Raw genomic sequence first — 14,529 nt, 5'->3', positions numbered from 1 at the left:
AAAAAAAACTTTTTTTAAAGTGGTAATCTGAGAAAATGAAGATTGATTTGTGAAAATGTGAAAACAGAGATGTTTATTTTATATTTGAAAAATATAGTCGTTGTAACGTCGTCAGTTGACGTTAACAACTGTTATATACGTATGACCGTTGTAACGTCATTTGTTGATGTTAACGACTGTTATGTACTCGTTGTATTAATAATAATTTTAATAAAAGAATTTTATTAGTATAAATACGATTACTATAAATACATTTAGTATAAATACGTTTAGTATAAATACGAAGATTAAGAGAATAAACATATTATACATAAATAATAAATTTTAAGAATAAACATTAGTATGCATGAAATAAATAATGATTAATTGCATAAGTAATCATAAATGTTAGATTACATAAATATAAATATTAGTGAAGTTAATAAAAGTTAGATTACAGAAATATAATTCAGGCGGTATAACCGACCATATATAACTTAAATAACATAAATATACATGTTAGTAAAGTTAATAAAAGTTAGATTACATAAATATAATTCAGGCGGTATAACCGACTATATATAACTTAAATAACATAAAAATAAATGTTAGTGTAAGTTAATAAAAATTAGATTACACAAATATAATTCAGGCGGTATAACCGACCATATATAATTTAAATAACATAAATATAAATGTTAGTAAAGTTAATAAAAGTTAGATTACAGAAATATAATTTTTACATATGATGATAATAATATTTACCTTACTAATAAATAATAGAAGATATTGTTAAAGAATTTCTTACCTTGATTAGTGACTTGTGCTTCCTTAAATAAACCTTGATTATACGGAGCACTTCGTGCTGATAACGTGTTGTAATTTAGTTGTTTATAACAACTCTTAATATACTAATCTAGATACAAACTTCTTATAATATAAGAGTAGAAATTATATGAGAGAAAGAAATATAATACTTGTATAAGTATATTAGAAAATGGTACACATGATTTACATTCATCGGTGCATATTTATAGCACTTAAAATACTGTACAATCACGAGATATGCATTACAAGTCAATTTTAATATTGGACTTTTGTGGAGTGTGATATAAATTATCAGCCACTCACTTTTGACTTTAGTATCACAACACATGTTTATTTTTGAACTACATGTTTGTTGTTTTTAGGGTTTATCCATTCATTTTCAAGCGAATGGAATTATAATTTGGTTGAACGTTATGGTATAGATCGATATGTCGATGTTAGTTATAGAGTTGTAGATGGTGATGTTAATTGATGACGTACCTATTGTCATGTGCTATTTTAAGTCATGGTCATGAGTTATCGATAATGAGTTTTTATTAACGGGTCAGTTCAGTGGCGAGTTTAGTAAGAGAGTTACGGGGTCATGTGACACCACTAGTTTTTGAAATTTATTGCAAATTTTTTTTTATTATTTTTTTATTTTTTTGTATAGGACACCACTAAATATAATAATAGAACCCCATAAATTTTTAGAGATTATAATTTGATAGTTTGGATTAATAAAGTATTTGAAATTAGCCTACTTATAATTTTATAGTATGAGTATTGAATATATTAAATAAAAATAAAAATAAACACACTGAGAACCACACCATATCTATCTCATCATCACTCTATTGGTGATAAGTGATAACAATTATTGGTCCAATACATATAAGTGGGTCATTTGAGTAGATTAATCATATATTATGTTATTGAGTGATATAAATTGTTTTTTGACATTTCAATGTAAACATTATAAAATACTCCCTCCGTTCTATTTATATTTAGTTGTCCTCACACAAAACATATATAGTGTAAGAAAATATCATAAAAGTTATACTTTTTATTTACTTTTTTTTCAGTTTTATCTTTACTTTTTCATTTTCTAATTCTATCCACACACATTAAAGACATAATTATTCTTATTATTTTCTATTTATGGAAGTGGACAATTAATTTGGAACATCCCAAAATAAAATATTGAACCATAAATTAGGGACGGTATAACAGCCGCTCAAAATGCGACTTGACGTGGCGTGTTACATTTGAGGTCAAAGTCCAGTCGACGCACTATATGCGACGTTTTCAAAAAGTTGCATTCATTTATTTAACGAAAAATCAGAGTAACCAAGTCATACAATGCTTGACAATGTATGCCTCTCAGAGTAAACTACCACTAAAATAGTACGCAAATATAATTACTACTGGAAAAAATATTCGGGACCCCATTAACTGTTAATTCTGGAATCGCCACTGGATCAGTTATTGATGGATCACCGGGATATCTCATTAGTTTTTATTAAGTGGATCAATTAAAAATAATTAATTAAGAAAAACTTGGTTATTTTTGATATTTTTTTTTACATTTTCTTAATGTAACTTTAGTCAAATTAGATACGTATAGAACAACGAACGAACTTGGATAGCCTACAAAATCACATTCATATATGGGTGACCTATAAACACGAAAATATAAACTTGAGTGTTTATAAAATCATTTTCAAATATGGGTGATCGAAAAACAAACATAAGCTTGAACGTCTTTCCGATATATAACAAATAATTAAATTTTGAAAATGAAAACAGTTAAAATATTTTAATTACACTAGCTTATTAAATGAATGCTATATAGACAAATTTTGTTAATTAATAAATCTTAAAATTCTTTACAAATATTCATTTTGGGACGGAAAAAGTATATCATGTTAAAAAAATATGCATGTGAGAAATGATCTTTCTCTTACAATTCTTCTAATTATTTGTTATTAATAAGCTTTTCTCGAATTATTCCGAGTTTAAGATTAATCTAGATAAATATTCATTTGTGAAATTCGATCTCTACAATTTTAGATTTTTGACAGTTTCATAATTTTTGTTTGAACCTCTATATATATACATATTCTTTGGAGAAGATTAAATTTGGTGCCACCATTGAAACCATTTCCCTTAAAGATTTAGGCTTTATGAAAATCATTATTGCAAAATCATTGTTAATCTGGCCTTCATCCTAAAAGGCTATTTTCATTTGACCTAATTAACTTTAAATTGAACCAGGGGGCAACTTCTATGGTAATTAGCAACTATACACACTTTCCTTGCATGTGCTCTATTTTCTTTATTTTGCTTAAAATATTATTATTGTTATTATTATTATTACTATTACTATTACCATTATATTATTATTATTAGTCGTATATAATTTATAATAAAGGGTATCCAAAACAAGAACTGGAGTATATTTGAAGAAGTGATTCCTGATCAATTTCCTGTAATTATCTACGGATTAATAATTATCAAGATTATTATTACTGTATTACATTAACTCCACTCTGTTAACGTAAGATACAGGACAAAAAATTAGCACAATTTAAAACCGACAACCACGTTGTGTTTGATAAACAACATTTTTTATGCGTCATTTTAAGACAAAAAGAACAAACCCCTGCATCAACAAACAAGAAAAAGCTTCAATATTTATGTGCACTTTATCGGGCTAAGAGTCAAATTTTTAACTATTTACCATGTTGGTTTGCTTAAATTCATATTTTGTTTACTAATATATCCATGTTTTATGTTTTGTATTTCACCTATATAAAAATTATTCCATACTCTTACATACGAAGTATAGTTTAATCCATTACCATTAAGAAATCTATGATGGCATTTCAATCATTTTAAGAGTGTATTTATCGATTATAATTGATCATTAATACTTTAATTGATTGCTTGAACAGACTGAATATGCGAAAACGTTCAAACGTTGTTACATTCACCCTTATTGTCACCTCTACGGCGCAATTTGCTAGGTTATTTTCATAAGATCGATATTATTTAGTAACCACACTAAATATGAAATATGAATATTTAAGATGAATGAGTAGATCAAATCTGATTCTGATTTATATAAAACTGTTGAGTAAATAGAGATTAGCTAGGTGTACGTATATTATTGAAATAGACAATAGAAAAGCCAAAAAAAATGGTAAAAATTTACAGAAAAATATAACAAATATAGGGAATTCATTAGAGTTAACTAGAATGGTGAATATTCAATGGATTGCAGACAAATACTCCTCCTAATCACGTGATATTATCTTTGTTTATATATTATTGTTATATTAAGTAATTTAGTTAATTAGTTAAACAAAGTAAATTGTTTGTTTGTGATGAAATAATACTCACGGGATTTCTGGCTTTATAACAGCAATGCATGTCCATTCAAATTTTGCTTTTAGTTGCAGTTCAGACATACCCATGTTCATCTTAAACTATTACCTCTAAACGTGGCCAAAATGAGGGAACGATAACAAATATACGATTATATATTTTTATATAAAAAAAAAAACTCATATTTTTTTAAGTGTATAAAAATGTGTATTAGAGAGAGAATGGTGAGAGAGGGAGGCTATCCTAGAGAGAGAGAGTTCCAAAGAGGGAATACTTCTGTGAGGGAGAGATCGAGAGCGGGGCACGGCGGTATCCGAGGGTATTACAATGGTGACTCAGGGATCAACTACAAACGTTACTTCGGCTCAAAATTGACGTCTTTCATGTTTTTCAACTTTCCGGAAGAATGGACAACGACTGATCTATGGCGTTCTTTCAAGACTTGTGGTTCGGTTAGGGATGTCTATGTTGCGAAAAACAGATTGAAAAACGGTTTTAGGTTTGCTTTTGTGAGATTTGGCGATGTTAGGGATGAGGTAAGATTGCTCAAGCAGCTGGAAACGATTAAATTTGGGGGAAACCCTATTAGGGTTTTTAAAGCAACTGAGAGGAAAAAGAAAGATGAAGATGCAGCAAACAATTACAAACCACCCCTAGACCAAGCCGACTATTTCAAAAATTACCCAAAACCTGGGTATCAAGAAGATGGGATAAACAACGGGCGATCCTTCAGAGAGGCTGCGTATGGAAACAGCGATTTAAGGGACAGACTAAACAGGAGGAATGAAGCAAATCTAAAAGGAGGATACAAGGATTTGAGAGATAAAATCGATGACAAAAAAGCACAGAGTTTCAAGGGTCACAATCACTCTCAAGCAACAACCCACTCACACAAGGTTAATGTTCCAATGTTGGTGGAGATGGAAGAAAAGAATTCAAATGATTCTCTATTGAAGTCAGCCATAGTTGGTGAGGTAATAAAGGTAGAGATGTTAGATCAAGTTGATAAACTTTGTATGATGGAAGGTCTGATTGACTACACTATAAAGTATCTTGGGGGATTGCAAATTATGATTATGCTAAACTCGGTTGAAACTGCTACCAATATCCTATCAAACTCAAACCATTCCATCAGTAATTGGTTACGAAATATTAGAAGCTGGGAAGATTTATGTTGGTCCAATAGTAGAATTACATGGATTACGATCAGAGGAGTTCCAATCTCATGTTGGAATGCCAATACCTTCTCTTCCATTGCCCTGTGGGGGGGGGGGGGAGGGGGGCACGATTCTCGATATGGAAAATTGCGACATAGTTGAAAAGCAACATCAAAATCTGGTTTTCGGAAAAGTGCAGATTAAGTGCCATGGTCTAAAGAAAATCAATGAGCAAATAATGCTTAAGCATAAATCATCAGTGGTTCATGTTAATGTGTTTGAAGAAGACGGAAGCATATTGGAGATAGACTTCGGAAAAAAGGGTGAAGGTATTTTTTGGTCTGATGAGAACTCCAGCCCCATGTCTTCTGAATTTGGCCATGTAGGTGATGAAACTGGAAACAAGGATGAAGAAAACGACGACAACATCTTTGATGATGAGTTCAATACCGATGATGATGTAAATCCAGTTATGGAAGATGATGAGGAAGGTAGTCCAGTCTTGCGTGAAGGTCCTAATTCCGGTAACATCAGTGCCGGAATACCGATCGAGGATCAAAAAGCTGAAGATGAAGGGTCTTGCATGGGGTACAGTAATTTATCAAAAAGGGGAAACAATTATTATGGCCACCTCGAGAAGTCACATAGCAATTCTGTTAATTCCAAAGGTAATTATGAGGTAGAAGAGGAGGAGATTGTCTTGGAAACGCAACAAGGAGCTAGGGTTGATTTTACTACGCGTTCAGGTAAAGAGGTAACTAGTAACACCACCAATCTTAATAACCCCGCTAAGCATAACCCATCCCCTAATATCCATACCCAACTTGTCAGGCCACTTAGGAATAGCCCACATGACTTAGTCACTCAAACCCAATCTGTCAGCCCAGCTAAATGCAATACCCATTACTGTTCACCCCCACCCACTAGCCCAAACCTCATTTCAACTCCTGAGCCCAATCACGCTAGCCCAAATTTTATTCCAGAAACCTGCTTTCTGTGCAAATCGATTCCTTCTCCAATCAAAACTGCATCAGATCCAAACCCTAAATGCTTTCCTGTCCCATCCACCCCATCCACAAAACACAATTATCGCGACCTTGCTTCATCACCTGTTAACACCACAAGACCAAGCTTCAAACCAAATTTGAGATCATACACCCAACCCGTATCATACACCCACAACCCAAAACCACACCAAGATCTTCCTCATCCAACACAACCTAGCCCTATCTCTAAGTGTAGACTAATTGATGAAGTAACATTGTCCAAACCCAAGATGAAAACAAGCCAACCAAAACCAAATTCAAAAAGCAAAGCAAACTCATCCAAAACCACCGCGTCCACTCTGTGTGTCAATTGCTTTCGAAACACTCCTGGGAATTGGAAATCGTCCTCAAGATTAATGCATATGAAGTCTGTAGCGAGGTTACCCAATTAAAAGAAAAAGAACGGCTGTAGTAAATGCACAAGGAGAACTGTGAAAGTAAACAGAGATAACAAGGAAAAAGGGGTGGTGGCTGAGGGTGATAATCAGACAATTAAAAGGACAACATCACAGGCTTCGAGTAGCAGTATAAATTGTAAAGGTGGAAGTCTCAAATCAAAAGAAAAAGAGGAAGATGCTTTGTATAAGTATGGTAAAAAAACTTGGTTTGCAATGGCCTGAAATGCCACGGCAAAAGTTGTAAGCTTCTCTGTTTATTTTCTCTTTCGAAAGCATGTTATCAATGAAGATCATATCTTTAAATATCAGAGGTTTTGCGAAGGAAGGTGCATATGGGTGGGTCAGAAGTTTATGTGGGGAAGAAAAGCCTGATATTTTTGCGTTTCAAGAGACAAAATCAAGTAGGGTTAGTGAACAATGGGCTTCCTGTTTATGGTGGTCGAATAGGGTAGGCATAGTGCAAAAGGAGGCTATGGGTTATTCTGGTGGATTGATGATCCTGTGGGATTTAGACAGTTTTGAGGTTAAAAATTATGTGGAAAGTGAATTTTACATTGCAATAAAAGGCAGATGGAAGACAAGAAATTGTGATTATATCATTGTTAACATTTACGGTCCACAAGATGATGCAAGTAAGATTAGGATGTGGGATTCTTTGAGTGCTCTATTGGGAAGCATAGATAGTAGTTGGTTATTGTGTGGTGACTTCAATGAAGTACGAGAAGAAAACGAGAGACTTAACAGCATCTTTATTCCGAGTAGGGCGAAACGTTTCAATGATTTCATAAGTGACAATAGTCTAGTGGAGATCCCACTTGGTGGAAGGAAATTTACTAGGGTTTGTGATAATGGAGTGAAATTGAGTAAACTTGATAGGTTTATTGCTTCTGATAACTTTCTAAATCAGTGGGATGATCTCTCGGCGTTAGTCTTGGATAGAAAATTTTCACATCACTGCCCAATAGTTATTAGGGATAAAGTACTTGACTTTGGACCTCGGCCTTTCAAAATCTTTGATAAATGGTTGAATCATGAAGAGGTGGATGAACTGATAAAAAAAGCTTGGGATGTCGAAGTGAGTGGATACAGAAAGGATTGTGTTTTTCGAAATAAATTAAAGAATGTAAAGAGTGCCTTAAGAGAATGGAGCAGATCAAACATGAGCAGCTTAGAAAAAGATGTGATTGAGTTGAAAGAAAAGGTTAAGGCATGGGAGTCCAAAGCCGAAGTCAGTAGTCTAAGTGAGCATGATAGGAAACTATGGATGGATTGTAGGAAAACTTAGTTAGATAAAGAGAGAATGAAGAGTAACATGCTCAAGCAAAAAAGCTAGAGGCAAATGGATCGTAGATGGAGACGAAAACTCGAGATTCTTTCACGCTGTCATTAAGCGCAAGTACAATAAAAGTAACATCAGGGGATTGATTATTAATGGCTTGTGGAACGAAAACCCGGTTGAAATAAAAGACGCCATGAAGGAACATTTTTGTATGATCTTCGAAAAAGGAGCAGCTCACCGCCCCTTCATGCGACAGTTTCAACACACTGTCCTATCCGATTGTGAAGCAAGCGATTTAGAAGGCAGGTTCACCGAGTCAGAAGTACTTGAGGCAATTACGGATTGTGATGGGAATAAAGCGCCAGGTTCCGACGGTTTCAATATGAATTTTTTCAAGAAATATTGGGAGCTAATTAAATGCGATCTTATGAAGGCACTAGAATGGTTCTAGGAAAAAGGAGAAATCTCCAAAGGATGTAACGCATCCTTCGTCTCCTTGATTCCAAAGGTAAAAGACCCACTTGGTTTGAACGATTATAGACCCATTAGCTTAATAGGTGGTGTCTACAAAATACTATCGAAGGTGTTGTCGAATAGATTGCGAAAGGTAGTCCCAAATATAGTAGGTGTAGAACAAAGTGCTTTTCTTAAAGGAAGATACATTTTAGACGGGGTTTTAATCGCGAATGAGACGGTTGAGTTCATGAAGAGATCAAAGAAAAAGGGTCTTATTTTTAAAGTGGATTTTGAAAAGGCTTTTGATAGCTTAGATTGGGATTACTTAATGGAAATCATGAAGTGTTTTGGATTTGGTGAGAAATGGTGTAAATGGATTCTTGCATGCCTCACATCGGCCTCTATATCCGTTTTAGTTAATGGTGCACCTACAACCGAGTTTCATATGGGTAGAGGGGTTAGACAAGGCGATCCTCTATCGCCATTTCTCTTCATTGTGGCGGTAGAAGGTCTTAATGTTTTGGCAAAGGCGGCGGTTGATAGGAAGCTATTCAAGGGTATGGAGGTAGGGAACGATAAAATCATGGTCTCGCACTTGCAATACGCGGATGATACCATCTTTTTCGGCGAATGGGAACACGAAAATCTTCAAAATCTTCTACATTTGTTAAAGTGCTTCGAGCTAACTTCGGGTCTCAAGATAAATATGAATAAAAGTTGCATTTTTGGCGTGGGAGTCGATTCTAATGAGATCGATCAATTTGCAAGCAACTTGGGATGTAGCATTGGAAATTTCCCTTTTAAGTATTTTGGTCTCCCAATCGGTTCTAAGATGAACAAACTAAATGATTGGAAGGCGGTCATTGAAAAGTTCAAGTCCAAACTTTCAGAGTGGAAAGCACGAATGATTTCTTTTGGCGGTCGAGTAACACTAATCAAATCGGTCCTCTCGAGTCTACCATTGTACTACTTTTCTTTATTCCGTGCCCCGGGTTGTGTGTTAAACGAATTAGAGAGAGTAAGACGAGAGTTTTTTTGGGGCGTTTCTGGGACGGGGAAAAAAATTCATTGGGTAAAATGGGAAAAGATTATGGCTCCTTATTCACACGGTGGTTTAAACTTGGGCTCACTCAAATACAAAAACTTGTCCTTACTTGGCAAATGGTGGTGGCGGCTTCATAATGAACCAAGTTCGTTATGGGTCAAAGTCATTGTTAGCTTGTATGGACCTTCGGGTGGGCTTGTTCAACTTCAGCCCCTATCTAACCTTAACTTTTCTAGTACGTGGCGATCTATTGTATGTGCAGGAAACTCATTAGAAGATATCGACGTGCCCTTCAGCAAATCCTTTGAAAAAGGCGTCAGTGACGGGTCAGCAACTTTATTTTGGACAGAAAAATGGATCTCTGATGATTGTCTTCAGCGCAAATTCAAAAGATTATTCGAGTTAAATAGCAAGAAAGATGTGTTAATAGCCGATCGAGTTTCGTGGACTGATACAGGGTGCGTTTTCAATTGGGACTGGACAAGTGATTTATTGGGCAGAGCGCATGGGGAGTTGGAAGAACTGCAGAATCTATTAAGGTCTTTCGAACGAGACAACAGGGAAGCAGGAAAGTGGTTTTGGGCGATGTCTACAAACGAAAATTTCACGACAAAAAAGCTTAATGACATCATTGCTGGGAAGATGTTGTTCAAATTTAGAAGCCAACCGACAACTTTGAGAAACTCCCTAGTTCCAAAAAAGGTGGAAATCTTCATTTGGCGGGTCCGAAAAAAGAAACTTCCGGTTCTCTATGAGCTTGACAGACACGATATCGACCTCCATTCGGTACTATGTCCCACCTGCGGAAATGACATTGAAACAGTAGACCATGCTATGATTTTTTGCTCTTATGCTTTTGATGTGTCGTCGAGAGTTTACAAATGGTGGGGTTTGGGAAACTTTTGCAACCTAAGCATAAGTGAAGCTTTTGTTGGGAAAGTAAACATGTCGACTTCGAAATTGGGGGAAAAGATATGAGAGGCGGTGGAATGGACGTGTGGGTATACATTGTGGAAAAATAGAAACCAAAAAGTTTTCAAAAACAAGTCTTGGTGCGTTCCGACTATCCTAAATGAAATTCAAATCATGAACTTCGATTGGATTTCGCGAAGGATCAAAGGTGTGCGGCTAGATTGGTGCACATGGCTTTCAAATCCGCAAGTTTACCTTGAGGCGTTGTAACATATATGCTACCTCAGCATGTAGATGATGCGATATTGTCTAAAGCTTTTCAACATAGTGTTGTAGTTTTCTCTTTTGTTTTCATCTTTTTCGTGTATTTGTAACCATGTTTGATCATCAATAAAATTTTCTGTTTTGCTGTTCAAAAAAAAATTATATATTTTTATATATATAAGTAAATATTAAACGGTAAATGAAGGGAAACAAGGTAAAAGGTCACCGCACTGCGGAAAATCTTTTGAAAAAAATAGATTTTTGTCTACAAGGAATAGGTAATTAATTTGAAACACTATCATGTGTGAAAATATTGTAATGCCCTAATAATTGGCATAGATGGAATAGGTAATTTTAAATATAATAATTTAAATTATTGTTAAAATCGATGACAATTAATTTAAAAAATAAAACAATAAATTATTCGTGGAGATTTTATTATGTTGAAATGTTAAAATGAATGTTAGTAGGGTAAAAATTTTAACATGATATTATACATAATGTTAAATGAATGTTAGCATGATATTCTACATAATGTTCTACATTCAATTTTTACATTCAATTTCTACATTTTAGGGTTTAGATTTATGATTTAAAGTTTATATTTTATTGTTTTTGATTTAACATTTAACATAAACAATTTAGAGTTTAGGGTTTTGGATTTAGAGATCTATACTCAAAACACTAAATCTTAAACTCTAAACTTTAAATTGGGCTAAATTTAGAAGGAAAAAAAACTTATTTCAAGTAGTTCTAACAGAAACATATTAGTTCTAACAAAATTGGAGGAATTCGAACGTGTTCTAAATAAGCCTAAAATGTGTGTCATCCCTAATTTTTGTTAGAAGTGGGAGTTCTCAAAGTTCTCTCATTAAAAAAGTTTTCATTGGATCCTTACCCTATATATATATATATATATATATATATATATATATATATATATATATATATATATATATATATATATATATATATATATATATATATATCTTTCTTTCTTTCTCTCCATTATCATATTTGTTCTCACACTTCATTATTAGTATTCTTAATCAAGAATCTAACCACTAAAGGTAGTTATAAGCCTACTGAATTATAACATAAGAATCAAACCACTAAAGGTAGTTATAAGCCTACTGAATTATAACATATATATATAGAAACTGCCAAGCTGATTAAGTAATTTCATCCATAACAAGGGAATAAGTTTCATCATAATCAATTCCCGATCTTTGAGAAAAATCTTGAGTTACAAGTCTAGCTTTATACCTTGTAACTTCATTTTACTCATTTCATTTTCGCATAAAAATTCATCTATACTCCACATGTTTCACATCTTTAGGTGTGAGAACGATAGATCCGAAAACTTTTCTTTTATTGAGCGATTCAAATTCAGCTCGTATTGCTCTTTTCCAATGATCCCAATCATGTCTATTTTTCCATGACAGATTTTGGTTCTGGATCATCATCCTCATTCATGATGTCATATGCAACATTATATGAAAATATCTCATCAAGATTTTTCATGTCATTTCGGTTCCATAATATTTTTTGAATGTGCATAATTGATTGCAATTTTCGTATTGACATCATCAATCTCCTCTGCAGAAAGAGTATTGATTTGTGGTTCTTCTTGAACACTTTCTTTTACCTCATTATCAGCTGATTTTCTTTTTTGAGAATTTTTATCTTTTGAACCAATTGGTCTCCCACGTTTCTGGCGTGACAAATACTTAAGAGTGACATTATTGCCAGCTTTAGAATTTCAATTCTAGCTGAAGCATATACTGCTAGTATATATGATTTATTCACTACTTTTTGTATCTGTAAATACATCAGGTAATTTATTTGCAAGTTCTTGCATATGTATTATTTTTGAACTTTCTTTTCGCATTCTTTTGTGCGATGATCAAGATACATTAATTTATGTTCACATCATGAAACATCATTTTATTTATATTTCATTTCTGCCCCTAATATAGGGAATAATGTTTCATTAAAGTGACAATCAGCAAAACATGCTGTAAAAACATCACCCGTCATGGGTTCAATATATCTTATAATTGAATATGTTTCATATCCAACATATATTCTCATCCTCCTTTGAAGACCCATTTTAGTGCGTTGTGAGTGTGCAACTAGAACATACACTGCACAATCAAATGTCTTTATGGTGTGAAATATTTGGCTCTTGGCCAAGATCAAGTTGTAGAGGAGAATATTTATGAGTCGCGCTTTATTTAATATGAAATAAAGTCGCAGCATGTAAATTTGCATGTCCTCATATAAATTCTGAGAGTTATGTACTCATTTTTAATGGTCTAGCTATTAGTAGCATGCTTTTAATTATTGATTCAACTATATCAATTTTTTTATGCACATGAGCAACTGGATGTTCAATAACAATCCCTTTAGACATATAATAATCATAAAATGCTTGAGATGTTGACTCACCAACATTATCAAGTCTCACCCTTTTAATGGTGTAATCGAGAAATGTGCTCTTAATTTAATAATTCAAACAAGAAACTTTCCTAATGCCACATTTCGATTTGATAATAAACAAATAAGAGACCATCTGTTAGATGTGTCTATTAGAAACATGAAATATCGAAATGGTCCACATGATGGATGTATTGATCCATATATATCACCTTGAATTCTTTCAAGAAACATTTGTGATTCCTTTTCACAATATACTTTTCATTAATCACCATATGTGCTTTTCATTAATCACCATATGTACTTTTTCATTAATCATCATATGTACTTTTTCATTAATCACCATATGTGCTTTTCATTAATCACCATATGTGCTTTTCATTAATCACCATATGTGCTTTTTCATTAATCACCATATGCGCTTTTCGTCATATATCATTTTCACCATATGCTCTTTTAATCATATACGCTGCGTTTTTCATCATATGCGTTTTTAATCATATGCGCTGCGCTTTTAATCATATGCGCTTTTCATCATATGCGCTTTTCATCATATGCACTTTTAATCATATGGGCTGCGCTTTTCATCATATAAGCTTTTAATCATATGCGCTGCGCTTTTCATCATATGCGCTTTTTATCATATGCGCTTTTAATCATATGCGCTGCGCTTTTCATCATATGCGCTTTTCATCATATGCGCTGCGCTTTTCATCATATGCACTGCGCTTTTCATCATATGCGCTTATTATCATATGCGCTTTTAATCGTATGCGTTGCGCTTTTCATCCTATGCGCTTTTCGGTGCTACATAGGTATTTCTCATTTTCGGTTATCATTGACTGATAATCATATCCATTATGATATATATCAGAGAAACTTAACAAATTTCTCTTTGATTTGGGAGAAAACAAAGCATTGTTTATCAGGAAATTCGTACCATTTGGTAATATGAATTTTTGCCTTTTCCGTTCCTTATATCAAGTTTGCAATACCTGATATAGTATTTATAATTCCTTCATTTGATTTAAATCAATGAAATATTTCTTAAATTTGATCATAGTGTGTATGTTACCACTATCTACAATACATAGGTCTTTACCATTTAATTGATGTTGTATTTCAGCAGGATTCATACTAAAACTTCAAATAAGATAAGCAAATAATGAGTTATATTTCAGCAAGATAATCAAATTACATTACCTTCAAACAAGTTACAATCTGAAGTACATAAAAGATAACACTTAATAAACATATGCGTTATGGTCTAAAACCATGTATTTATGATTGATACATAACAAGCTAGGCATCATAGAAAATTCAAACCAATTAAGTCTCAAGGTAGCTCAGGGTTTAT

The 14,529-nt window shown here is 33.3% G+C and overlaps 1 protein-coding gene across 1 annotated transcript; it reads left to right on the top strand.

Moving 5' to 3' along the window:
• The first annotated feature begins 7,060 nt into the window (after positions 1–7,060).
• Positions 7,061–8,062, top strand: LOC139874412 (uncharacterized). The gene has a single exon (XM_071861846.1). The coding sequence runs from the start codon at positions 7,061–7,063 to the stop codon at positions 8,060–8,062; it is 1,002 nt and encodes a 333-aa protein (XP_071717947.1).
• Positions 8,063–14,529: the final 6,467 nt, after the last annotated feature.

The sequence above is a fragment of the Rutidosis leptorrhynchoides genome, chromosome 11 (genome assembly GCF_046630445.1).
Source record: "Rutidosis leptorrhynchoides isolate AG116_Rl617_1_P2 chromosome 11, CSIRO_AGI_Rlap_v1, whole genome shotgun sequence".
Taxonomy (NCBI): domain Eukaryota; kingdom Viridiplantae; phylum Streptophyta; class Magnoliopsida; order Asterales; family Asteraceae; genus Rutidosis; species Rutidosis leptorrhynchoides.
This window is presented reverse-complemented; position numbering and strand designations above follow the sequence as displayed.

Bases quoted from the DNA above. Each gene is read 5' to 3' on its own strand.
- LOC139874412 (XM_071861846.1), top strand. From the start codon at position 7,061: ATGAAGATCATATCTTTAAATATCAGAGGTTTTGCGAAGGAAGGTGCA.